The 27,570-nt window shown below is 34.9% G+C and overlaps 1 protein-coding gene across 1 annotated transcript in view; it reads left to right on the top strand.

Annotated features, from left to right (window-relative positions):
* Positions 1–1,215: 1,215 nt before the first annotated feature.
* eEF2 (eukaryotic translation elongation factor 2) overlaps positions 1,216–27,570 on the top strand; it is an 80,556-nt gene continuing 54,201 nt past the window's right edge. The window contains exons 1-2 of the mRNA XM_089086701.1: positions 1,216–1,316; positions 17,355–17,763. Coding sequence (XP_088942827.1) covers positions 1,314–1,316; positions 17,355–17,763 — 412 coding nt within the window. The 5' untranslated portion in view covers positions 1,216–1,313. The remainder of the gene's footprint in view (positions 1,317–17,354; positions 17,764–27,570) is intronic.

Consider the following 27,570-nt stretch of genomic DNA (forward strand, 5'->3'; position numbering starts at 1 on the left):
AATTGGAACAATGGCTCAAAGAAACGAGACTTGTTGGTACAACTTCAGATTATTTTCTGTAATATAACTGATTAAACCATATTTTAGCTCAAACACTGTACGCTTTGGCTCATTAGCAAGCCAAAATCACTTTTCTGGCCCCAGATAAGAATTATATTCAACTTTTTTTTAAATGAAAGGTCACATTCATCAATCTAGCCTGAACTATAAACTTTCTATTAAACCGATTAAACCGTAGTGGCTAGACCCTTACCACTTTTCTAATAAACAAAGTGATACTCTCGAAACAAATCCAGCATAGTTTTTCGTCTTTTTGTATTAAATTTTCAAAAATATTTCAGCATTTTTCTTTTTCTTGAAGGTCATTGTCAATTCCAGTTACAACACGGGATTTGGGAAAAACATATTCTAAGATCAAAATAATTCAACTCAGAACCTTTTGCTGTGAATGCAGTTAAGACTTGGTCGACATCAAAGACTCTATTTTACTAAACTCAATATTTTTCTAATTGAACAATTCCTTTGAAATTTCTGAAAAGAATTTGAAAGAAGCTCTTCTTCTTCCTTTTTGGTACAAGTGCCCGTGATCTTCTTTATTTTTGTATTTATTGAATTGTATTTCGCCCTACAAAGCATACTGCTCTCTTTTCTTTTTTTTTTGCAGTGCTCCGTAATTTTTGTTGCATGAAGACGAGTTTCCAATAAATAATAATTAAATCAATTATATTTTTTCCACAAGCGAAATTTCCAGGAAGGCCGCATAAAATTACTTTCAATGGTCTTTATAATATTTTAGGTGTCCGTATTCTGAATGGAAAGTTGTATGTTAAAATATTGCGTGTTGTTGATTCTATCTAATGTGTAAATGCAATATTTTGGATCAAAAATAATATTTTAGTTATTCATAAATAACGTATGGGATGGAAACTTTAGATAAATTTTGTTCAAGTCCGAGTGTAAATTACTAAAATATACACAAAATATTGATTATTGTAGTGGAAATGAAGGAAATTCTAGCAGCATTGTTTTAGCTTGCTAGGTAGCTCAATCTTTAAGATTCAGATAAAAGAGAATCATCTTTTCAATACAATATACTTTGCTGTTGTTTTAAAACTGAAAATAATTACATAATGATTATTTTGTTTAAGGTAACTTAAACAGCGCTATCTAGAAGCATAACGGTATTCTAGTATTTCTTGCAAAAGATAATGAGAGCACAACAGCAACTTTCGCCGTTACACATCACTTTATTTCTGCGGGTTGAAGATCTTCCCGAAAAAATTTAGGATAAAAAGTTATCCAAATCCATCAAAATGGTAAGTTCATCAATGACTTAACTAATATTTGTTTAACGACTTACTAAGACTTAAGAAAATGTCCAAAGGGAGTATTGCAATATCAGTGTGTCGCTAAGCGTCCTGCTCAGCTTTTTCTGATTTAACCTATTTAAGATATCACTTTCAGCCTAGTCTACAATCCTGTACATCTTGCCTTTTTTTTTTACTGGGGCTTCTATTAACGCCCTGAAACCTTTCTAGTCAAGAAATTCCTCTGCGTAAGGAATAGATCTTAGCCTAGGAATATTACATAACTTCTCGAATTTTTTTTTTGCTAAACAGCCCCTGATCTAGGCTATGGTATCAGTGAGCATTTTGGGCTGTTGATAAGGAAATACTAAACAACTTTACAAATCAAAAATACCAACTAAGATTGATTGTAAAAGCACTTTGCTTTACCCTCCCTCCCTTTAGTGTATAAGCTTTACTCATATATGTGCTCACCATGTATTTTGGTATTAATCATTCTTTTGTTTCAACTTATTAGCCAGGATTGAATCAATATTGTTTAACAAGAAATTAGAAAAAGCCTCTGAAACATTTGTTTAGGCTATCTATTTGCACATTAGGGGGATTGGGGTTAAAGTAAAGTGAAGTTCTCTTATAAATGATGTAAGTGTATTTTGATATGATATACCTGTATACTAATACCTAGACTACCAGTATTCCTAAAATAGTCCATTCCAGTAGCCTATAAATCTTTCCCTAGTCTAAGCCAATTGTCATAAAGAAAGAGAAATTGGTAAATTCCCAAGAGGATGTAAAGAGCGACGCTTTGAATAGAGTGGGATGGAGGAGTGTGCATAGCTGTGTTTGCCTCAGGTGGTTTGCTGCTGTTGCAAGTTGCTAGTAGTAGGCCAGTAGTATATTTTATCTCTTAAGGTATCCCCAAGCTTGTATCTTTTCTGCTCTAGGGTTGATAAAGTGGTAGAATTTCCCAGTCTATAAAATTCTATTATAGCTATTTTTGCTAGGCTTTGAGGGGGGTTAGGCCAGGAAAATGAAACTTTAAGGGATTGGTCTACTAAATTATGTCCTTGGAAGGTGTTTGAAGTACTTACCTCCACTCTTCCCTTTAGAGGGCAGTGAATTTTTATGACCTTTAAACAATTTGTGTTATAAAGTGGGTAAAATTCTACTTAAGCTACTTTTGATGGTCAATATCTACGAAATCATATTATTCAGTTAGGAATAAAGTGAATTCACCAGTCAATGCCTTTTTTTATGCTGATTAAAAATATAATAAGAATTTCTATCAGAAATGAATTTCAGCCCCCCCCCCTATATAGGCTATACCTAACCTAACCCTGAATTAGCCTATATAGGGGGGCTGAAACTCATTTCTGATAGAAATGGTTATTATATTCATAATCAGCATAAAAAAAGGCATCAAATGGTGTATTCACTTTAGTCCTAACTCAATAATATGATTTCATAGATATTGACCCTTTTGACTATCTTGGAAAGGGGTTAGGTTAGGAAAATGAAACTTTCAGGGATGGGTCTAAAGGTTAAAGTATGTCCTGGGAAGGTATTTGGAAGTACCTACCTCCCTTCCTCCTCTGTCTAGAGGGTCCTGACCTTTGATAACCTCTAAAAATATGTGTGCTATTAAAGTGAAACCTTGCAAAATAGTTCTTCTGCTTAAATGAAGTACAACAAATTTTTTTTCCAGCTTCACAACTTTGATCAATCCCAATTTATAAAGTTTTAAAGATATGCAAATACCTTTCCTAAATTTTGAAAAAAATACATTGATATGGCTTAAAATTCTACTCAAATCACAGGAATTGCATTTTCAGAACTAAAGCCAGAGAAAAAGAAAATGATAACTGAAAATTAAGGTGAAATATTGTTCTGTCATAATTTTAATAGGTATTGAAATACACCTGTCATGTAGGCAAATTTCAGGACCCTCTAGAGGAAGAAGGAGTGGAGGTAGGCACTTCAAAATACCTTCCTGTGACATACTTTAGCCTGTAGACCCATCCCTGAAAGTTTCATCTTTAAGAAAGGTTTTGATTTTAAACATACTATTTCCCAAGCTAACATGATTTTCTTTTCTTTTTGGCAAATAAATGTGTTCCTTTTGAGGTTGTTTTTGGTAGTAGTTCTGCATTCAGTAATTTTATGCACATTCAAGAAATTTAGCTAGAAAGAAAGTGAATAGATCACTTGATGCTTTTTATTCTGTACTTTCCAAATTCAGTAATGGCCTTGCCTCTAGGGAAAAATCCATTTTTAACCCCTGATGAAACCTCAAATGCTGACAAATTAGCCCAGATGTAAAAAAAATAGCTTTTGAACAAGGCATGAAACAACCCTTTTGTAAAAAGGTATGAAGAGCAGTGATACTACCCATGCTAAAAAGTTATTCTCCTTGTTTTTCAAGGTTGGGCCTGTAAGTGTCTTATTTAGAGTTCAATTATGACAATTCCACCAGTGTACTTTTTGCAGCTCATATTATTGACCACTGTGTATAAATAATAGACAGTATGCACATTCCCTATCTCACCCATTATAAAACCCAGACCAAGGTGCAAGTGCTCCTGAGAATGTAAAATCATAAGCAACATCAGATCTTTTCAAGGGTAGAACAAATCAGATTTCTCTTGAATACAAAACTTGGCTTCAATGTTGTAACACTAAATTTTTAAGAAACTAATTTAAAATTAATTTATTCCAATACATATATGAAAATTGGTAATTAGTAGTGCAATCTTATTAGGAATTGCATATAGGTTTCAAAGTCTTGAGTTGGTTTCAAAGGCATTTTGAGAAAGTTTCTGCAAATACATGTTCCAGGGTAATTAGACCACTGATGGCAGATCAAATGAGAGGAGCTGTTTGTATGTGTCAAAATAAATATATATATATATATATATATATATATATATATATATATATATATATATATATATATATATATATATATAAATATGAAATTAGTTCAGATGTTTTTAGGAATTACAAGTAGGTTTTGAAGTCTCAAGTTGGTTTCAAAGGCATTTTGAGAAAGTTTGCCAAAATATGTGTTCCAGGGTAATTGGACTGCTGATGGCAGATCAAATGAGAGGAGCTGTTTTTATATATATATATATATATATATATATATATATATATATATATATATATATATATAGGCTACTACAAAAAAGATAGTTTTTTTTAAAGAAAAGTAAGGGCCATATTAAACTTAAGATCAGTAGAAATAGAAGCCTACAATAACTCAAACTCAAAACAACCAGAAATTATTATTAAAGACTCAAAAAGGAAAGGAGAATAATTGGTATGGCTGTAACACTACATATAAATTCATATAAATGTATTTACAGTGGGCTGTAATAATGCAAAAGGTATATATAACATTGGTTTAAGAATAGAAAGAAAAACAAAGAATGAATTTACAACAAAAATCAAGTTAAAAATAAGTTTTATTTGAACAATGCCATAACATGATGACATTTGATTATGAAATTTGGCGCTTTGCATTGATATTTCAGTTCCAAAGTTTTATCAATTTTTTCTCAAAGGAAAATTACATGGTGGGCATGAATGTAGACTTGCAGCTGAAGTTTTGATGCTCCATGGCACAATTTTACTATTTAAAACCACAGACTATTGTGAAACCTAATAGATAATCTGTGCTAAAACTGTTAGGTTGCCCCTTTGTGGTAAACAATTTTGTGGAAAATTTCAAATACTTCCAACACCTTTTGGATCCCTCTCCACTATGAAATTTTGGCTATTTCCCTGTTGCAGTATTGATTAGAAGTTAACACTAGAAATTTCCTTCTTTTCACAAATTTCATCAACCCCCCACCCCCTTTTTAGAAATCCTACATAGGCCAGTCAGCTAAGTCCACTGTATATAAATAATAGATTAAGTCATAATTTGTATATAAATTAAGTCATACCTGTGGGATGGGACAGTTGTAAACCACTTCACCGGCTCACCAAGTTTCTTTCTGCTTTTGCAAGTACAAATAATACAATTTCAAGCCATTTTTCAGTGACTGATAAACACATACTAACATTACTAACTCACTAATGAAAGAGTAAGTGGGAGGAGCTGTTGGTATGCACTGAGAATGAAGAATCAGAAATCATGTGTGGTGAACTTACTGTTATATTATCTTTATATAGTGTTATTGAATTACAAGTAAAGTAAACATTGCATTCAATGTCTTTTTTATGCTCTTTCCAAACATAATAATCATTTTGGCCACAAATGAATTTTAACCAATCAAACCAACCAACATTTTATAGACAAATTTTGAAACTTTTGGTTTATTTGGCTGTTTAGACCTGTTTAAGGGCTCAAAATGGAAATTGTCAAAGAAGTGAATATTGAATTGTAAAAGAGCATAAAAGAAAGCATTTTGATTTGCTCCTAAGTGTTAATTAAGGTAGTTAGTTGAGGTAGGGGAAGTATTCCCTTTATTCTTGGCTAAATTATGCAGATATGTGCAAATTTCCCTGCATTTCCACTCTCCAGAAGGAAACATTAAAAAACTCTAAAACTAGTTGAGAACATTCAAAAATACTGCCTAACATTATTCTTTAAGGTGGACCAATAACCCCCCCCCCCATTGCATTAATCAGTTTATCATTGTTGCAGTCCCACCCACTAAAAGGAAATACTATTAAGCTCTGAAAACTACTTTAAAACATTCTATAATACTTGCTAATATTATTCTTTAAGGTGAACCATCAAACTTCACCCCAACCCCTTTGGTCTTTAATGCTCTGGCTTAATATCTTTGTTATGCCTTTTTGTCTACAGTAGAAAATAAACCAATAATCAAAGATCCTAATGCTTCAGTTCCAACTCACAGTTCTACCAATTTCTGACCACCTCAAGAGTACTAGTAGTAACATTATGGTAGATAGTCATCATACCTCATTCAAAATTATCAAGAATCTAGAATCCCCACATCTCACCTATCTCAGCACATATGAAAAACGAAAAAAAATATCTCCAATTCTTTGGAAATACCAGCAGACCAATCAATGCCTTAATGTCTAGAAGAGAGCTGACCCTAGTTTTCAATGTCCAAAAGAAGAATAGATATCCTTGTTTTTATTCTTCAATCTATTCAGCAAGTTCTCATTCAAGAAGATGGCCTATAGATATTTGGTGTGGAGTCTTGGCTAGGTAAATTTGCAGTTATCAATGTAATTTAGCTAGGATGAAAGTGAATCTATCACTTGGTACCTTTTTTATGCTCTTGCATAGTTCAAAAATCGTTTCTGGGACAAATTCCATTCTGAGCTCTTAATGGGGTCCCATAAGGTTAAATGGTCCATAATTGTCAAAAGATTTAAAACATAATTATCTATTAAGAAAAAACTATGTGCAGTTGACTCAGGAATGATAATCATTATTTTCCTTAGTCTTAATACTAAAATGCTTTCAAGAAAATACATTTATAGAATATTTTAGAAAGAGTCTAAAACCCCACAAAAATGATGTTATTTTTGAGGGGTTTGTTCCTCTTTCAATAAGTTTTTAAACATTTTACTCTTAAGACAAAGAAAAATCATAATTACCATTCATGAATCAAATTTTTCTGGACTTAGAGTATGCTTATGGTTTAAGCTCTCAGATAAAAGTTTGAGCAAAATGGATGAACTTTTAGATGTTTTGTGAGTTCTAGGTGCTAGAATAGGTTTGAAATTAATGTTAAGAAAACTAAGTTGCTAAGGCTAGGAATAAGTTTAGAGTAAAATGTTGACAGTAGAATAGCCAAGGCCCAGGGTTTTTCTTTTCACAGGTGACATTTTTTTAGAGGAATCAGAAGATAAGTCTGCAAACTAAGATTAAAATATTGGAAGCTACACAGCTGTCCATAGAAAAAAAAATGCACATGTAAATGAAAAAATAACTTTAAAAGTTAGATATACCACTGAATTCAGCTCAGAGATACATTCCATGGTATATGTAAGAATACCCTTGTACAATCCACTACTTGGATTCTTCAAGTAAAAACATGGATCTGACATATATGCTTCTATTCAAGCATAGATGACAAAAGAGGTTCAACCTTTGGACTCTTTAGCTGCATCACAGCTCTGTATATACCCCTCTGTTTACCTTGGAGTGACAGCTGTGATATTTTGTTTTTGACAAGGTTAAGCAAAATCATGCATCCAGTGCAGAAAAGGAAGACTGCAAAATACAGAGCTCTAGTTGAGGTTGTGAGACAAAAAATTAAAAAAGACCAAAGCACAATGGAGACAGGCTTAGGTACTTTTCTATAGCTGGTACCCACATGAGAAGTCAAGTTTGCTTAATACTAATGAAATAAAATATGATGAAAATATAGTAGTTTAGAAACAAATTTGGGCAATATATTTGGACATTAGAAGGTGTGGGGTAAAGCATAGCATATATTAAATACGTAACCTAAACAAACCTAGGTACCTTTAAAACCCCCCAAAAACAATAGTTTAAATATTGTAAATGCAGTGACAAACTACAGTTTGCAATCCAATTCTCTATTGACAAATATCTGTTTGACTAGTTTCCTTTAGCATCTTCCCTACAATATATGATGTGGGTACCAGCTAAATGAAAAGTACCCAGGCTTATACTATTGATATATTGATGATACTTTTGTTGTCAATCATGCATAGCAGAAAAAGAAGCCTTTTTGTTGTGCCTTGTCTGTTTTAATGAAACTTTCACCCCATTTGAAGCTAAAAGGCAAATCCCAATTATGTCTTGTGGAATGAGGCTTTGGAAGGATGTGATGCTCCTGATATTGGTAGCTTCTGTCACAAGTTTGTCAGGATGAACTGTGATGTGAAGCAATTTTTTGCAGTTCCATGCTGGTAAGGTGCACAGAATAAAACTGGGTGCTTTACAAAGAGTCATGATGCTTGTGAATTTAGAAGGTTGTCCTGACCAAAATGTCATTAGATATTTAGTGAAGGTTCACCAGTGGCATATCCAGGATTTTATTTCAGGGGGGGCCTGTCAGTACCTTTTTATAGCAGTCATGTGAGCAAGAAAATTATCTATTATAGTGCAAGGTTTCAGGCGGGGAGTATGGAGGGGGGGTAGCTAGGTAAAGAAATGCAAAGTACATACTTGTCATGAGTATTTCTAGTTGTATACTGTTTTTGTTTGAGAATGGATGACGAAATTTTGCCAACAAAGTCAGAATTAAAAAAAAAGTTAGAAGCAGTGAGAGTTTCTATTTTGGGCGAGCAGATGTTTTGGAACTGCCACAAAGTGGCAGAATTTAGAAAATATAAAAAAAAGAAGTGCATTATTCCTTATATTTGCCTATGGGACCCTTGTTTTAGAGAACCTAATAAGTAAAAAATAATATTATATCAAAGACAATTGCCCAGAATTTGGTTTCGGAGAGGTGGGGGCCTCAGTCTACCTAATATAGCAGCCATGAAAGCAAGAAATGTATTGATATTAACATTGTTTACAGAGGATGAAGCACAATTAAAGTTTAAAACACAGAATCAACTGCACTTAGAGAAACGAGCAATGAAAGACAACCTAACCTCTCACAGTAACAGCCACTGGTCTTTTTTGGCTGCAAATCTTTTTTGGCTGCAAATTGATCAAAAACTTGGTCAGCATCAACCTGGATATTGTGGTTCAGGGTCATGTGAGCTAGTCCATTCAGACGCTTCTCACCCGTTGAGCTCTACAGATAGGTTTTGAATTGCTTAAGACAGCTAAAGCTCCTCTCAGCAGAAGCGGTAGTCACTGTTAATGTCTGAAAAATTGTCAAAAGCCTTTGAATGCATGGGAAAAATTTTGCACTGCATGATGCAAGAGTCAAAGCAACAGTTGATGGTTTCCAGACATTCTGAGCCACTTCTGTTTCCAAAGGACTAACTCACATTTTAGCGCACATCTACCCCCGTGAAATCCCTCGTAAACAGCAACAGCATTCACAAATTCATTAATATTTAATGACTTGCTGTTCCCTGGCGAAAGCCTTCCGATTTTGAAAGATGCCTCCTGATGGCGCAAAAATCTTTGATCAAGTTCTTCAATAAGTGAAGCAAAGTAGGGTTTGAACAATGACTCACAATAAAAAACCTTGATGGACTCATTTTTGTTGATGGACTTTTGGCGGATAGACCTTGAAACAGCCAGAGCCACATTTAACTCTTGTGCAAGCTTGTAGGCTTTCTGAAAAATTGTTTCAAAATTATTTTGTTTTGACTGCAGTAAAGTATCAGAACATAGCTTAATAGGCTGACAGCACTCAACTAAGTCTAAATCTTCGGCTTACAGCACCTTAGAGACAGAGCATTATGGCACTTACAAAGTCTAGCATAGCCATCATGAACATAAAACTAAGTTTGGTTGCTGCTGAAACCAATGCATTCGCTTTTGAAATAACTTCCGTATTGCACTGTATGCTACCAACTATTTCCTCAAGTACGGAAATAATCGCACAATACAAAGACATCCTTTAAAAGTTATTTATTGATGCTGATTTGTGGTAGTTTCCCACTTGGTTGATTATTTTATTTTTACTCATTTTTGGTTTAATAGGGTTCTTTACTTTTCTTTGAAAAACTTATTTGGTGGGAAAGTTTTTTTTAATTAATTAACAAGAAAAGGAAAGAAGGAGAAAATCTAGTAGAGGAAGAAGAAGACTAAAATGCAATCATGATGCTCCACCCATCTCGTTTTCCACAACTTCACAAGCTTCCTCACAGGACTATTGGGACAAATGACAGCAACTGCTTCTACAAACATATTTGTTCTTTTTGGTGAAGATGATAAAAAATGATATAATCTGCTGTATAGTAGCAAAGGTTGACCTAACAAGTCCTACCCTACTAGTTTTATATAAAGCCAAATTTAAGCTGTGCAATGCACAGTGGGTGTAGATCACATGCAGATTTTTATTTTCCTAATTTCTGCCTGTGCACCAGAATAGCAGCCTGACATGTTGCTGGCCCCATCAAAACCAACCCCCATAAATTTCTCCATTTTTAAGCCAAGTGCAATGCATCCGCTGATGATTTGTTCTGCTACTGCAGAGCCAGTGAGATTTCCGCAAACAGAAAACCCAAGAAACCGCTCTTCAAGTAAAGCACAAGTTTCATATTAGTATCTGACTACAAGAACTAATTAGGCTTGTCAGGATGTATATAAGTAACTGTACAACAAACCTGAAGAATCCTTTGATGCTATATGCTGACAACTGCAAGCTCCTAGGACTGGCCCAGAATAACCTAAATCTGTCAACTATGCAAGAAGATCTGGACAGACTATGTAGATGGTCATCGGATTGGTGTCTACAGTTCAATGCCTTAAAATGCAAAGTTCTACATCTTGGACGGAATAATCCAAAACTTGCATATCACATAGGAGAGGCCCAGCTTGAGACAGTCAGTGAGGAGAAGGACCTGGCGGTTATTGTTGACAATGAGCTGAAGTTTCACTGCCACACACGATCTCGAGTTGCAAAAGCAAACCAAGCCCTTGGCCTCATAATGAGAAAATTTACCACCAGGAAGTCAGAAGTGATTATGAAACTGTACAAAGCCATGGTCCGTCCTCACCTGGAATTTGGCATGACCCTAGCCTCTCCATACTATAAGATGGATGTGAAAGTACTTGAGAGTGTCCAAAGAAGAGCAACTAAGTATATCTCTGCATTCCAAGACAAATCTTACAAGGAACATCTCACCTTACTCAAACTCCTTACCTTAGTATACCATAAGAAAAGAGATGTAATAGTAACTCGTCAGTTGCTAGAAAATGACCTATTAAGTCATGTCTTTTCCCTGTCCTTCTCAACTACCACAAGAGGACACACCAAGAAGCTGCAGGCCCTGTGTTGCATGAAGCAAGAGCGCCAACAGTTCTTCTCAGTCCGTTCCGTCCCACTCTGGAACAGCCTATCCGAAGCCACCATCCAATCTAAAACTCTAGATGCCTTCAAGAAAGGAGTTGATAAAGACTGGGCCAACACCGAATGGAGGCTGAACTGGGATGTCAAATCATAACCTTGAAGCACCACCAGCAAGATTTCTACAGGAGGCTCAACACCACCTTATCTTGCTGGACATGCAATTTAAGGTAATTTTCTTTCTTTCCTCTCACGTGACTTTCCGTTTCAATGCTTAGCTTACACTGGAATTATAGCAGTGTTTGAAACTTTGAATGAACTATCGCCTCTTAGTCCAATTCCTTATTGCAATTCATTCATTGCAGAGAAGCTAGTGCTTATAGCTGCGGGGGTTAAATAATGAAAAAAATTCCTTGAAATCTTGTTTGATTACAGGAGGCGATTGCACGTTTGATGATAGAATAATGATACAAGCTTGCTGGAGAAATGGATAGCCATTTAACAAGAAATGAAAAAAAGAACAGGTGTTGCAAATAACTTAAAAGCGTGAATATTTTTGAACTTACTATATTGGCACTTAAAAAAAAGAAGAAAAGAAATTTCGGGGGGGGGGCGCTCGGCCCCCCCTGGATACGCTACTGAGGGTCACATCCATGTGGCTGTAGACTCTGTTCATGGATCCATAGAGCCCAGGCTTCAAAATAGAGATATTCTGAACTTTGAAGACCTGTGCAATCTGATTGAAAAAATCAGGAAGCATACCAAAGCTGTAAGACTGTTCTTAGAGAGTCAAAATCAAACAATTTTCTCAAGTGAGACTTGAGCATGATGAAACATTCCTGTAGTACAAGACCTCACTAGGTAGCAGAGAAGATCCAATTAGGGAAGAGGCAACAATAGAAATTTGGAAATACCTTCACAAGCCCAAAGTTGGACTGTAGATCCAATACCTTAATTTGCACTTTGGAGCTACTCTGTTCTACTCTGTGTCAATGATGGTAATTTGGAATGTCACTGTGATATGGGCCCAGTGATGTTGCATTAGTTGGCAGCTGAGAGAGATGAATTTATATTTCATGGCTTGTTGTTCCATTCTTTGTCAAGTATTGACTTGAAGGAGGCACTAGTTGGTCCAAACATTTAAACATTTTATTATATGTAGGACAACTTGTAAAAATCAGTGGTATAATCTTACCCAAGCAAAATATCAGCGAAAGGTATTTCATCTTCTAGGCTTTGTAAAGCTACCTCTGATGCAGTGCTGTTGTTCTGCTTTATTGCTGCTTTGCTTTTACTTCTAAATCCTTAGTTAGGCTCACCTCTGATGTAATCCTAATGTTCTGCCCCTTATTAAAAAAATGATGCAAATAGGGCAATAGTAACCAAAACTCTGGAAAAAGAATTTTGATGAAAATTAATACAACAAAAGATTGAGATTATTTTGCTGATTTTAAATAAATTAATTTCATCAAGTTTAATTTTATCTGTCATAAGCTATAATTCTGAGGAAATTTGTCTGATTTTCAACAAGGGGAAAAACTTCTCTAAAACTCAATTCATGTTATGAAAAACTACAGCATTAAATTCAGTATACCCTAGAACCGTAGTGTCTAGGTTTCAAGCTTGTATCTCCAAAAATCTGGAGTGTTGTGTTTTTTTTTCAGGTCAAAGATTATTGATGTTTTTTTCTCCATGGGTGATTGTACCAAACATATGGTTCTAGAACATCAGGAGTGGGCTCATGTGAATCAAAATTAAAAGTTTTAGTGCCCAGTTTATGTCACCAAAGGTGATCAGGCTGGTTTAAAATGTGACTTTCAAAAGAACTACTGGGTAATTAATATGTATTATTATCTATGTGATACCATGACATCATGTGACTGTCATGGCTCAATGACTATGCAATGGAAAGTGTTTTCTGTCTAAAAGGACTTTGTTTCTATTGATTGAAAATTTTATCAAGGATTGCCTTCAGTACTAGAAACTGTATTCTATAAAAATTGATATACAACTCAGTATTTCTGTTTAAGCATCTACAACAACAACAAGTTGTGGTAAAACATTCCTCTGCCTTCCTGGTAAATTTCCTGACAGCACTCAGGATGCTCCCCACCTCTACCATTTGTGCTGGTAAACAAATCTATGCAATATTTAATTTTCTCAAGAGCATTTTTGGGAAGTAATGCCCAAGCCACATAGTTTTATTTTGTCAATAATAAAAAAAAGAATTTTCATGAAAGACATAGCATTTTTCTTGATTTTAGCACACTTGTGTTTAAAAAGTGGAAAATTAAATTTCCAAGGAATTAGTTTGAAGTGTTTGTACCAACACTAATTTGTGTCCCACTGTCCTCTACTAATATTACATCTTCTTAACTTTTGTCAGATTTCTCTCACAGATAGAAGAACCACTGTTCTAAGTTTCTATCTTTTCTAGGTTTAAAAAGTATGTCTTAAACCTTGACTTAGTGATTTTGTTTATTGTTTTCTCTGCCTAATTGAAGGATTTGTCCCTATTGACCTGTTATTTGTAAGGGTATAATCTTATTTACAATTTGAGATTATAAGTGTATTTTTTGTAGAAAGTTTTTAATTTGTTACAATATACATCTGTTTTTAGTATATGTGTATAAATCATTCATATTTTTGATGCTGTAATATTACCATATCTTTACCAAATTTGGTGATTTTAAGTGACACAGTCCTTCGAGATAAGATTTTCATCTAGGAGCTTAATGTTAATTTTGATATGCCAAAAATATAAGGGATATAAATATTTTTGGCATAATATAGCATTTTACTGCAATAAAACTTAAAATGAATTCAGTGAATCTTTAAAGTATTAAATTGAAAAAAACATGGTACCTGTATGATAAAAATAAAATACTAAAGAAACAAATTTCGGCAATATATTTGCACATTAGGGGGGGGGGTAAAGTATAGTGGGTCTACATGCAAAATGAGTTAGCTACAATTAAGTTGTATATTACAAAGTAAGAATTGTTTTCTAACTTTACACTGTCCAAATACTTTTACCCCGCCTCCCCTAATATGGAAATATATAGCCCTAACTAAATATTTTCCAACTATTCTGTCACTTCTCTTTGTCTTTTCTCAGGCTAAGGTGAAAGAAACCAATTTACAGTGTGTCAGTGCATGAACAACTTGAGCAATAGTGGGTATATCATACAAGTAACCAAACCATTAATGACATAGGGGCATTCCCTTCCTCATTTCTCTGTTTGTATGTTAAAGTTTGATGTTCTATCCCAATTCTGTAAAAAAGATGAGAAAATTTCCCTGCTCAAAATTTCTTTCTGTAGCAAATCACCCCCACCTCTTAGGGGTGATTTTTATACAGTCCTTGAAAAGGCTCGTGTTGGCTATACATTTCATTCCTTGCTAAAAATCCCTGCCCCTCTTATGGAAAAAATTTCCTGGAAGAAATTTTCTTCTCTATGGAAAATATCTCCCGGAAATCCTCCCTACCCATGGAAATTTCTTCCTATGGCAATTCCTTCCCTGTTGGAAAGCTCCCCTGGACAATACTCCTTCTAACACTGTACATGCAGAATTGTGAGAAATAATTTCATATATGATTTTCAGAAAATTCTCTACATAAAATTGAGAAGTTGAAGGGAAAGTAATGAATAGAACTCCATTCGTGGATTCCAGAGAATCTCTAGTTCCCTAGGGAATATTCCCCATACAAAACTACCATTTTCTTGTTTGTCTTGTAAAAAACTAAAAATTTCTTTATACAATTTGGCCACCCAAGGTTCAGTTCTTAGGATAGTTGCATAATCTCTGTAGGCTCAACAAAACATTTTTTATGTACTGCCTATTTTGGTGCTATAGATGAACTTAGCCTCTTAAAGTGATTAAATAATAAAAAACAAGTTTTTTTAACTGAAAGTAAGGAGCGACATTAAAACTTGAAACAAACTGAAATTATTCCGTATATGAAAGGGACTGTCCCCTCAACGTCTTGCTCTTTGTGCTAAAGTTTTTTATTGTATAAAAAAATAAAGTTGTGAGACAGAGTCAAACTTTAGCATAAAGTGCGAGGCGTTGAGGAGGGGCCAGCCCCTTTCATATACGAAATAATTTCTGTTTGTTTTAAGTTTTAATGTTGCTCCTTGCTTTCAGCTAAAAAAACTCGTTTTTTTAAATTTAATTTTTGAACGTTTTTGAATTAACGCACCTTTGATTTTGGCTTACCGTACATGAATAATTAAAACAAAATTCGCATATTAATTTTCCTTTTTTTGGCGAAATAGCTTTCTCGAAATTTTGTTCTGACGTAACTTACGAATTAACTTACGTAACGAATTTCTATATTGGTATATTTTTATTACATATATTAGGGAGTTTGACCCCTTGTCAATTCCTTGCTCTTTACGCTAAACTTCGAATTTTGTTCAAATCACCAACCCCTGAATCACAAAGGCCAGTTTATTAGAATAGATAGCTCTTTTGAAAGTACTAAAATGCTTTAGTGTAAAGAGCGAGGTATTGACTAGGGGGTGAACCCCTTCATATACGTAATAATTTCTGTTCGTTTTAAGTTTTAATGTTGCTCCTTACTTTCAGTTGAAAAAAACTTGTTTTTTTTATTTAATTTCGGATCGTTTTTTAAATAATGCTGGGAAAGGAATCTTCATAGAAATATTCCTTCCCCCAAGGAAACATCCTCCATGTAAACATCCTCTCCCATAACCCCTACTCCGACTCTGACACCCCAACAGAAAAAAAATCCTCCTGAAAACGGCTGTGTACTTCCCAATAACCAATACTATATGTAAACAATGGGCAAAGTTTATAACTTGCAGGCCTTCCCCAGGGAACTGTGGGGGATTAAGTCATCCCCAAAGACATATTAATTAGATTTCCGACTATGCTGAACAAAATGACTATCTCTAAATTTTGATTGGGTGACTTCGGGGAAAAAAATGAGTGTGGGAGGGAGCCAAGTTGCCCTCCAATTTTTTTGGTCACTTAAAAACTGCTCTAGAACTTATAATTTCCCTTTGAATGAGCCTTCTTGCGATATTCTAGGACTACTGGATTGATATGATCACCCCTGGAGAAGCAAAAAAAAAATGTATACCTTCATCTGTGATCTTTCTTCTGTAAAAAAAAAACAAAATTCCACATTTTTGCAGATAGGAGCTTGAAACATCTATAAAAGGCTTCTCTGATATGCTTAATATGGTTGTGTTATGTTCATTACGACTCTATGATGTTTGGGGTGTTTTTCCCCCTTTTTTTGAAAATTAAGCAAATTTTCTGTGGTAACTTTTCTCGCATAAATTTTGAGGCGTAAGACTAAACTTGGTAAAACTTATATATTTGAAATCAGCATAGAAATCTTATTCTTTTGATGTCTCTATTGGTATCAGAATTCCGTTTTTTTAGTTTCGGTTACTATTGAGGCGGGTTGCTCCTTACTTACAGTTTGTTACCACAAACTGTTCAAAAAGTAATTCGTTTGAGTACTATTTTAGTTTCTTGCCTCCTAATTCATTTGCCTTTGCAATATTTTGGTAAACAATAATTGCCTGCTTAATAGTATATGAAGTAATTTGTATGTTGTGTTATATGTTTAATACTTGGTAGTACCATCTAGTTACAGTATTTGTAATAACATGACAAATAACTAATTGTAAAAAAATACCATCTCTTACTAAATACTACCTAATGACAAAGTTGAGTTAACTTTGATAGGTTTTTTTCTCTTGTGGCGGGGGGGGGGGCATTTTATTCAGTTTCTTTTACTTATTTTATGCCAACATGTTCTAACTGGTTTCAATCTAAAGACAGATTTATGAAAGTAGCATTGTCAAGATGTTGCTTCCTACTCCTCACCCAAAGTTGGTCCATTTGGGGGTAGGGGTCAAATTCTTTATTGGATGTATATTTAATTACCATTCTCTAGATTATTTAGGGGGATGATTCTTGGTATAAATTGTAGTAGAATTTATTTTCAGTGATATCTGAAATGTAAATGGGAAAATTTAGGCTGCTTTTCTTTAATTTTAATAAGTTTTTTCTTTTGGACCTATTATTAGAAATCTTCCCTCCTTTATTGACAAATGATAGTAATAAAATAAATTAGTACTAACAGAAAAAATCGGGTTACATGCAATTTTCATTTTTCTTCTATTTTTAGGTGAATTTTACAGTTGATGAGATCAGGGGCATGATGGACCATAAGCGGAATATCCGCAACATGTCTGTCATTGCCCATGTAGATCATGGAAAATCAACCCTGACTGATTCTCTTGTGGGCAAGGCTGGTATCATAGCTGGCTCAAAGGCAGGCGAAACTCGATTTACTGACACCCGTAAAGATGAACAAGAAAGATGTATTACCATCAAATCAACTGCCATCAGCATGTATTTTGAACTTGAGGATAAAGACACAGTATTCATTACTCAAGAGACACAGAGAGAGATAGGAGCAAAAGGTTTCTTGATCAACTTGATTGACTCTCCAGGTCATGTAGATTTCTCATCAGAAGTTACTGCTGCACTTCGAGTTACAGATGGTGCACTTGTTGTCGTTGATTGTGTATCAGGTAATAAACTACTTTTTGTCCGCTGTTGTTGAAAGAAGCAAATGTGACTACTATTTTAGATAAGCCTTAAAGTATATAATGCTTCTTGTGCAATATTTTCTTTGTATTTTCAATGAAACTCATGTATCAAGCCAGGAACAAGCAGTTGGAAATAAATTTTTATACCCTGTCAGTACTAGAGACTAAAATATCTACCACAATGCCTCCATTTTATCTCAACGCTGTAAAATAAACAGTAACATTGCTTGGCAAATAATGTACCTGCTCTGGACTGTATAACAAAAAGACTCCTTTAGTCTGTTGAAAGAAGCAAATATGATCGATGTTTCAGGTAAGCCTTGGGGTAAATGATTGTATCTTGGACTATACTTTTATGTTTATTCTTGTAAAGTTAGCCACAGAAAAGCAATTGGAATGAAGATGTTTACATCCATGAATTATTTGAAAAAAACTACGTTTTCTAAAGAGTTAAAGAGGCTGAGTCACAAGTTCGAACCTTAAAACGTACAGCCTGCAATCAGTTGGTCGTACAAACACAAATGAAACTGTTACAATGGCATTTTTTTAAATCTTCAGAGAATTTGGCAATGACAACTCAGTCTGTTACAGTTATAACTACGAACTTGTCTGTGTCAGGTATAGTTATGTATTCAGTGTGATTATGTATGATGGAAAAATAGATGAGACTGAACCTAAACAGCTTGTTTATGCTGATCCATTCTTCGGTTCCCTGTTTTTTCTGTTCAAAATTGTTAAGTTCATCACATTATATCCTTTTATCGGATAGGGAAAAATCTCTTGTAAAAAATCCAGCAAACAGGCTCAGTATTGTTTCTAATCAAAGAGATGCAATAGGATGTTCTTACGGTAAAAAATTCGAGCGACTTCGTTCGTGTTGCAAAGCATTTCTTTGCAAGGGAAAAAGCGGGGGTTGTGGGGGGCGGCAGCCCCCCAAACGTACCTCAATCCCTGTACGTTTTAAGGTTCGAACTTGTGACTCAGCCTCTTTAACTCTTTAGAAAACGTAGTTTTTTTCAAATAATTTCTGCACGTTTTTGTACAGTTTAGTACATACGTATTATTGCTTGACTAACTGTTAGCTGATCATGCCAGGAGTTAAAGTTGGGGGTTACCGCCCCCAAACCCCCCGCTTTTGAAGATTCTTGTGTTAAGGCTTTTAATTCCTGAATGCTCAATTCAAATGCACAGTAAGATTTTCTTTTTTCAACTTTTCTTTGAGCATGCGGGTATACGCCATGTTATCAAAGCAGTGGAGACTTACCTGTAAGCTGAAGGCCGACTGTGATATTCTTCTGGAGACGCCTGTTGAGCCGAAGGATTTAATAGATTGGATTTAAAAAGAAACTGAGTTTCTTTTTTAAACTTTAAATTTAAGAGATACTACTTTAAATTCAATATATAAAAAATTTACTCTGACGGGGAATCGAACCCGGGTCTTCCGCATGACAGACAGGAATAGTGAACACTGTACTATCAGAGTCTCTTGTTAAATTATTTTTAGTCTCTGCAATCCATTTTCGATGCACGGAAATACAAAGTAAGATTTTCGTTTTTCGACAAAAAAAAACTTCTGGGAAAGAGCTGGAATGTTTGGAAGCTTGCAGTCGGTTTTGTCAGGTTAAGAGGACTATTTTGATCTAATTTAATAATACTATGCTTTTAGGAATTTCAAAAGTTAACATGGGCTCTTATGGGAAAACGAGATTTTTCGTAAATGTAAATTCGAGGGATAATTTTTTCGGTCTGAAAATATCAAAAGGCCCTAACAGGTCGAATTCAGCTTCGAATGAGTCCTCATTCACCTGGATCCGTTGCCAACTGTGGACTGTAGGCGTGGCTGATAAAAAAAAATAATTTGATTAACATTAAGTGGCTATATTTGGTTTTTGGAAAGCAAGGGATGAGTGGTGGGATTGAGCTGAAACTTGTGAGGATAAGGTCTCAGGTCCTCGGAAACCTTATCCTTTTAATTTCAGCCCGATCGGACAACGTTAAAGGGGGGCTGTGGTGGACCGGTCGAAACTTCCGGCCCACTTTCTCCCATGAAGAAAATGTCGGAGGGAGTGAAATTTTGCATGTTTCTTAGTTTGAGCTTAGGCTACAAAATGCGATCACCGCCGTCGCTCTGCGACCGCTAGGACCGGAAATCGCTTAACATTGTGATGGGTCATCACAATGTGATGACCCATCACATCACATTGTGATGGCGCCTCTTTAAAGAGGCTCAAGTGTGCCTCCTTGATAAGCCTCAAGTCTCCTATAATGGCGCAGTTCTTATCCCTTTGAAGGGCTAAGGACAGTGAAATTCTTGAACATGGTGCTGTTGGTTTGTCAAAGTACCACAGACAATAAAAATTAAATTTGATTGTTCAGATTAGTTCAGTGGAAACTTACCTAACCATATGCATCTTAAATAATAAGGAAAATCATTGATGGCAATTTTATAATGAAAAGACATCTGTGTCCAGTTATGCTGCTTTTTTTTTTTTTTTTTTTTTTTTTTTTTTTTTTTTTTTGCAGTAGGGGAGGGACAAATTAAAACAAAAGAACTGAGTGAAAATCTAGCAAAAGCTAAACAAAAAAAAAAATCAACAAACGGTTTGAGAAGGCATTTTTTTTTCTTTGAAGGTGTTGTGTTTTGGAATCAAGAGATTGTTGTTTGAATTTTTAGACAAAAAGTGTTGTCAAGTTTAATAACTAACGAATTTTGCATATTTATTTTCATGGTCACCCAGCTGCAATACTGCGATATGTGTTACCAACATAAATTGTGAAACTTCTAAAAGAACATCTTGAAAAATTGAGGTTTTAAAGTGTTAATAGAACCATGATGGGTTATTTTAATGTCCTTGGTACTTCAAATTTCTACTACTATGATTACTACTAAAAAATACCACTCCTAACTACGGCTTTTAGCTTTCTTCTTAAGACAAATGTTTGATTTGAAAGGCCATGTTTGAATATGCAGCTTCAAGTTTATGTTTTATAACGTTAGACTAGGGCTCCAATAGGACTTGTTTTCATATATAAATGAAGCATGTATGATAACTCGATATAGTATATTTGGTTAGATAAACCCTGAGAAAAGCCCAATGCCCTTTTTCCATTATTAGCTCCTAATACTCCTGTTTTTTTGTTGTTGTTGTTTTTTATCTTGTGGCTTTATAGTTAGGTCTAGGGATTTTGGCTCTATTTACGGTTACTTTCTTGAATGAGATTAATTTTATGTTTTAATAACCTTTTTTAGCCCCCTCCCCAACCAGTGGCTTATTTAGGGGGCCTAGCCACCCCCTCCCGAAATTCCCAAAGATATTTTTGAAGAATTTATTTCTGCCCTCAGCACCTGTTTTGAATTTTTGTTGTATACTCGAATGGATGTGTGAAGAAAACGCAATATATATTGACAGGTATCTTAATGGCGGAACAAAACTATACTTGGTCTTTGTCATTTTTTCTAAAGCCTTGCTTCTAGCTTATTATGTGCTTTGATTTCTGCTGTTCCAATTGTTGATGCAAAGGTTGAATGTACTTGGCTAATCTCATTCCTGGCAAAACTGTTCCAGTCAAAGGGATTATTAATGAATGATTTTATATATTGCACCTTATGAAACATTTTCCTTTTTTCATCCATTTAAATGCTGGAGAAAGATTGGATATTCCGAAGGAAACTAGATTAACTTATTCGAGCATTGCTTTGACACCTGATTGTCCCAATCAGTTTTGTATGGATTGTACGGTCTACAATTTTTGTTGACTATGTTGGCCAACTTGAAAACCTTCACAATAGTTTAATTTTAAATCCAACCATAATAATATACTAATTTTCTTTAATACCTCAGAAAAGTCAGGAAATTCTTAAAAATTTTTGTAGTTATTAAGTGGCCGCCGTAAATCTGTAACTATTACAGAGGCTATGCTGCACAACGAAGTATTTTTTTTTTTTTTTGCATTTACTTAGTAGTAACTTAGTTGTACATTTACTATTAAGTAGTAACTAAGTGGTACATTTACTTAGTAGTTACTTATATTTACTTAGTAGTTTTAAGAAATAAATATATTGTATAATCGGTCTTCTTTCCTCAAATTCAAAACACTAAAAGGGGAGTTTTTTTTTTTTTTTTTTCAAAAGATGGGATGAAATGGAGATGGGTACTAGAATTAGAGTTATGCTGCTTTGTAATTACCAACTTTCTGATCTTGTAAAGTCCAATTGAAAAAGAACACCTTGCACAATTGTTACTAATTTTAACCAACAATATGTCTCATAAAATTATTGTTGAATAAGAGAAGAGGTTTGTTCAAGGTATGGAAGAACAGATTGTTGGGCAACCTTAGTTTTTTTTTCTTCTATTTTTTGATGCCTTGGTACATTTTTTGAAAGTAGTCCTCTTTCATGAGGGCTGAGAACGGTGTTCAATTCTCCTATCTCCTCTTAGAATTAGCGTAAGAATTAAATAAAATATGGAACACGAAGAAATATTATGCAGCCTTGAAAGTTACAAGAATTGAAAACCCATCTCGGAAATTAAGACTGAAATACAGTTAAGTTTTAATAAAATGTAAGAAAATGAATTAGGTTTTTTTGGTAATGGTCTAAAATAAGTGTCAAACTCGTGCGTTCGAAAAAGGTCTATGGCCATTTTGAACAAAAACGAGGATATTGTTGATTATCAGAGCCACGCAAAACATCTATTGGTGATAGGATTGAAATATCGTCTATTTTGTGTTTCAATCAAAAAAAAAAAAAAATTAAAATGTTTTAGTTCAAATTTTGTTAATTAAACCAACCAAGTTGATTTGCCTAAGACATTAGAATAACTTCTAAGCCAAGCATTAATAATCCTTCATGAAATAAACCAACATTCAGAAGACACCTAATTATCTGCATCCATAATTACCAAGTGAACTAACTTTTCAAGTGAACTTGCCTTCGGCATTAGAATAACTTCTAAGCCAAAGCATTAATAATCCCTTTCATGAAATAAACTAACATTGAGAAGACACCTCAGTCACTGCACCCATAATTACCAAGTGAACTTGCCTAAGACATTAGAATAACTTCTAAGCCAAAGCATTAATAACCCTTTTTATGGAATAGATCAGCATTTAGAAGACATCTCAGTCATTGCACCCATAATCACCTTGCTTGATATTGGCTTGGAGTCCTTTGATGGTATTGACCAGATCTTTGATGCTCGAAAGTTGGACTTGTATGTGTAGCCACTGGAAACCAGGAAAGGACTAAACAAATTTCCTGAAATAGTTCAATGGAATATCAAGGGTATAGTGGCAAAACGTTGTCGTTTTCGAAGGCTCCAAAATATTCATGTTTTTTGTTCAGCCCTTGACAAAAAGGTGTATTCTGTAAACACTGCTTCCTATTTCCAGAATCTGAGACCAATATAATGAAGTTTAGTTTCAAAGCCACCTTAAAGATTCTCTTGTTTACTTCAATTGTCATGATGAAAGAAGGTATCATGTTACTGTGGTACAAAAATCTATGATGTTTATCAAAATACAAGAAGGAAAAAATATTCCAATTGACCAGCTATTGAGTTTGCATGGCCACGAGAAAAGGATTAAAAACCGGGAAATGTTAAGACCAATTGACCAGGCTATATATGTGTCTGTCGTGAACTAGCCCTGAGAGGTCTTCGTGAATAAAAGTGATCTTACAAAAAATGTTGAAAATGATGGGGTATTCAGAGGGTTGTTGTGGTTGGTAATAGATTGCGGAAACACAAATTATGGGAGCATTTCAAATCATCTGCTAAAAACGAGAAATATGTATCTGCTCTTGCGTAGAATGATATCATTGATAATGTCTGCAATGTTATTTTGGAGCAAAAAGTGCGAAGTGTTATGAGATGAGTGATGTAACTACAAAAGAATGGCTTATTTTTGTTGTCTGTTCTTATGAAGATCATCAAATAGAAGAAAGTTTTTATTTTGTGTTTTGACTCTATAAATGGCTCGACTGACATAGGGTTTACAAAGTACATTATCAGACTCAGCTTAGAATTTGAATTAGACATAAACAAGCTAGTTGGAATTGGTTTTGAAGAAGGTAGTAGTGAGTCCAATTTTTACAAGAGTGCTCAAGCAGAGGTATGAAAGCAGTACTCACTTTGCTATTTACATGCATTGTGCTTCGCATTCTTTAAAACCTGCCCTGGCGAAGGTATCTAGACTGGATTTAATTCAAATATTATATGGACACTTTCTCATTCCCACAAATAGACTGAGCCATTAGCTTCTGGTCTGCCACATACATAAAAACTTCCTTTTGTGACATGGGGGATTGAAAGGCATGATAGTATTGTCGCTTCTGAATTTTTTTTTTCTATTGTTGTTGGAGTACTGAAGAGATTTGTGGACATCCGGTTCAAGTCTGATGGCAAAAGCCAGCTCTAGTAGCAGCCAGTACCTTCTTTAGCTTCATTTTCCCTCTGATTCTTGTAAAAAAGTTAGTTCCATTCTGCTCGGAACTTTTGTTTCTCTGCAGAAGGAAAATTTAGATTTACTTACCTACTGTGAACATCTTAATCTCCAAAAGTCAGTATTGAAAGAGCTAAAGGAAGCAGATTTTCCTTCTTTTTATAGAAAAGCAGTCCAGGCAGCTGGAAGTGTTGGGACATCCACCTCAACACGAAGGTGCCTGCGTTGGTGATTCTCCTCTTCACACTTCACTTTTTTTTACAAAGACTTTGTCTTTTCTCCATACCTCAAGCAACAATGGGAGGAACTCGATATGAAATGTCTTAACCACCGAGCTGCAGTATTTTATATCCATTTTTTCTTCCCTCATTTTATTGTTGTATACTGTGTTTGCCGAGGTTGTGACAGGTGCAAAAATATAGGCAGATCTGTTTCTCTGAGACTAGCCCTCTTAGCGGAGCTAACTGTCTGGCAAGCCAAATGGAGGTCTATAGGCGAGTCTTGTCATCCCAATAAAGTTTCCGAAATTTTTGATGCGTGCAACAACTGCTTTTTTCCAACTGTGCATTCACTCTTTATTTTTTCTCACTGTTGTCACGACCTCTGCACAACGTTAATTTAGCATGCTAAAGCAGCTTAAAATATGCCTCCGAAATAAGACAGGAGCGGGCAGGAGGACTGTTCTTGCACACATGTCTCAATTGCATTATCAAGGTAGATACTGACGATTTTTTTTAGCGACTTAGGAAGGAAATCCAGATGGATTAAATTGTAGGAATTATTTACAGTGCTTATGTTGGTTTGTATCTGATTCAAGGATTAGAAAGATTTGAGATCTTCAATTTGGTTAATGGAACTCATTATTTTATCTTTTTTTTAGCTAGCAGAGTACTAAATAAACTAAAAAAAAGGGGGGCTTTGGCTGATGATGATATGTGGTAGCTTTTGGCTGATGAGCCCCCTTTGAACAGAAATCCTAAATGCGCCACAGCCCTCCGCCTCCAAAATTCATTACAAACAGCCGCTACCCTAAAGACTCTTATAATAGTTGTTAATTTGAGCATGGTCCATTTGTTTTATTATATAATCCTAACGGGATACTAGTTTTTATACAACTAGTTACTGACTGACGCTTGGAAATTTATTGTTCTACTTTTTGATTTGATGTTGCTTTTACTAGAATGTGTTCTTATATTGAAGAACGGGTACTTCAAGAACTAAATGCGCCAAAACCCCTATGCCTTCCCAAGGCCAGAACAAAATTTGCACTTCACTGAAAAAAATAATTGTTTTTACTTCTATAACTTTAATAAATCAAATAATTTTAACGTTTTGATTACTAAATATCAGTATATGTATATTAAACTGACAATGCACATTCATTTGTATTTTTTCAGTAAAGTGCAAATTTTGTTCTGGCCTTAGGAAGGTATATTGGTTTTGCGCCCAACTTATGTTAATTTCTGCTCGTTTTGAGTTTGACTCTGTTATTTATTGTAATTTCTGTTCGTTTTGGGTTTCATTTATTTATCGATGCTGATTTGTGGTAGTTTCGAGCTTGGTAGATTATTTGATTTTATTTTTGTTCATTTTTGGTTTAATGGAGTTCTTTACTTTTCTTTGAAAAACTTATTTTGTGGAAAGTTTTTTTTAACTAATTTCTGTTTGTTTTATATATTGACATAGTCTTTTCAGGGAAAAAGAAAATAATACTTTAAATCTTTTTGTTTTTCTTAAGACTTTATAGTTTGGCCTGCTATTTGTATGCTGGAGAAAAATTTTCAGCAATTTTTAACAACATAAACCCTTTTAAAAATCTGGACACAGATAGTACTGTTTAACTTAGTTTCATACCTCTTCTAGTTGACCTGAATTGGAAAAGTTGGTACCATTCGCAAAAAAATCTGTTTACTTTCTTTGATAGCTTGGATACACTTGCACTATTTTGATTTGGTTAAATTTTAAGAGCAGAAGTAGTCTCGAAAGTTTGAACATAATACCCTCAGTCGTTCTTGGGATACTGCTGAGTTGCCTTATTGGGAATTAGCATTATCACAGTGCATTTTGATTTAATCTTAAGGCAACATATAGTTTTTAAACATAATGGGCAAATGGGAGGGTGGGAGTGGAAGGGGATTAGTTCCCGTCCAACCACTTTCGACTATTAAAAAGGGCATCAGCCCTTTCTATTTTCAATCGAATGAGCCCCTTTCTAAGTTACCACGACAACTCCTTCGATACGAAGTGCCCTGGTCTAAACAACAACAACAACAAAAAATATTACTGATCACTTTCGACTATTAAAAATGGCACTAGCCCTTCGAATTTCAAATCGAATGAGCCCTTTTCTGAAGTTTCTACGACAACGCCTTCTATAAAACCTTAGTCCCCCACGGCATAGCTTAAAACCCTTGCCCTTAGAGCAGTGGCGGAGTATCCTCCTCAATAATATATTTTCTATCTGTAGATCAACTACGCTGAACAAAATAGCTATCTCAGAATTTTGATTGGATGTGTTTGGGGGAATGATGGGTGTGGGGGGGCTAGTTGCCCTCCAATCACTTTCGACAATTAAAAAGGGCACTAGCCCTTTGAATTTCCAATCGTATTAGCCTTTTTGAAGTTCCTACGACAGCGCTTTCTATAAAAAACCTTATATGCCCCCAGGGCATAACTTGAAACCCTTTCCCTGAGGGTTTTGGGGGAGTGTCCTTCTCAAAAATATATTTTCTATCTGGAAATTAACTAGCCTACGCTAAACAAAATGGCTATCTCAAAATTTTGATTGTGTGTGTTTGGGTGAATGATGGACGTGGGGGGGGACTAGTTGCCCTCCAATCACTTTCGACTATTGAAAAAGGCACTAGCCCTTAGAATTTCCAATCAAATGAGCCCCTTTTGAAGTTTCAACGACAACGCCTTCTATAAAAACTTTCCCTAGGGTTTTCGGGGAGTGTCCTCCTTAGAAACATATTTTCTATCTGTAAATCAACTACGCTGAAAAAATTGTCTACCTCAAAATTTTGTTTGGTTGTTTTTGGGGTTTTGTTGGGTGTGGGGGAGGGGCTAGTTCCGCTCCAATCACTTTCGACTATTAAGAAGGGAACTAGCCCTTTGAATTTCCAATCGAATGAGCCTGTTTTGAAGTTTCTACGACAACACCTTCTTATAAAAACCTTATATGCCCCCAGGGCATAACTTAAAACCCTTGCCCTGAGGGTTGTGGGGGAGTGTCCTCCTAAAAAACATATTTTCTATCTGGAAATCAACTAGCCTACGCTGAACAAAATGGCTATCTCAAAATTTTGATTGGATGTGTTTGGGGGAATGATTGGCGTGAGGGGGGGG

Source organism: Artemia sp. Qi Xiang Cuo, chromosome 3, assembly GCF_049724085.1.
Source record: "Artemia sp. Qi Xiang Cuo chromosome 3, ASM4972408v1, whole genome shotgun sequence".
Taxonomy (NCBI): Eukaryota; Metazoa; Arthropoda; class Branchiopoda; order Anostraca; family Artemiidae; genus Artemia; species Artemia sp. Qi Xiang Cuo.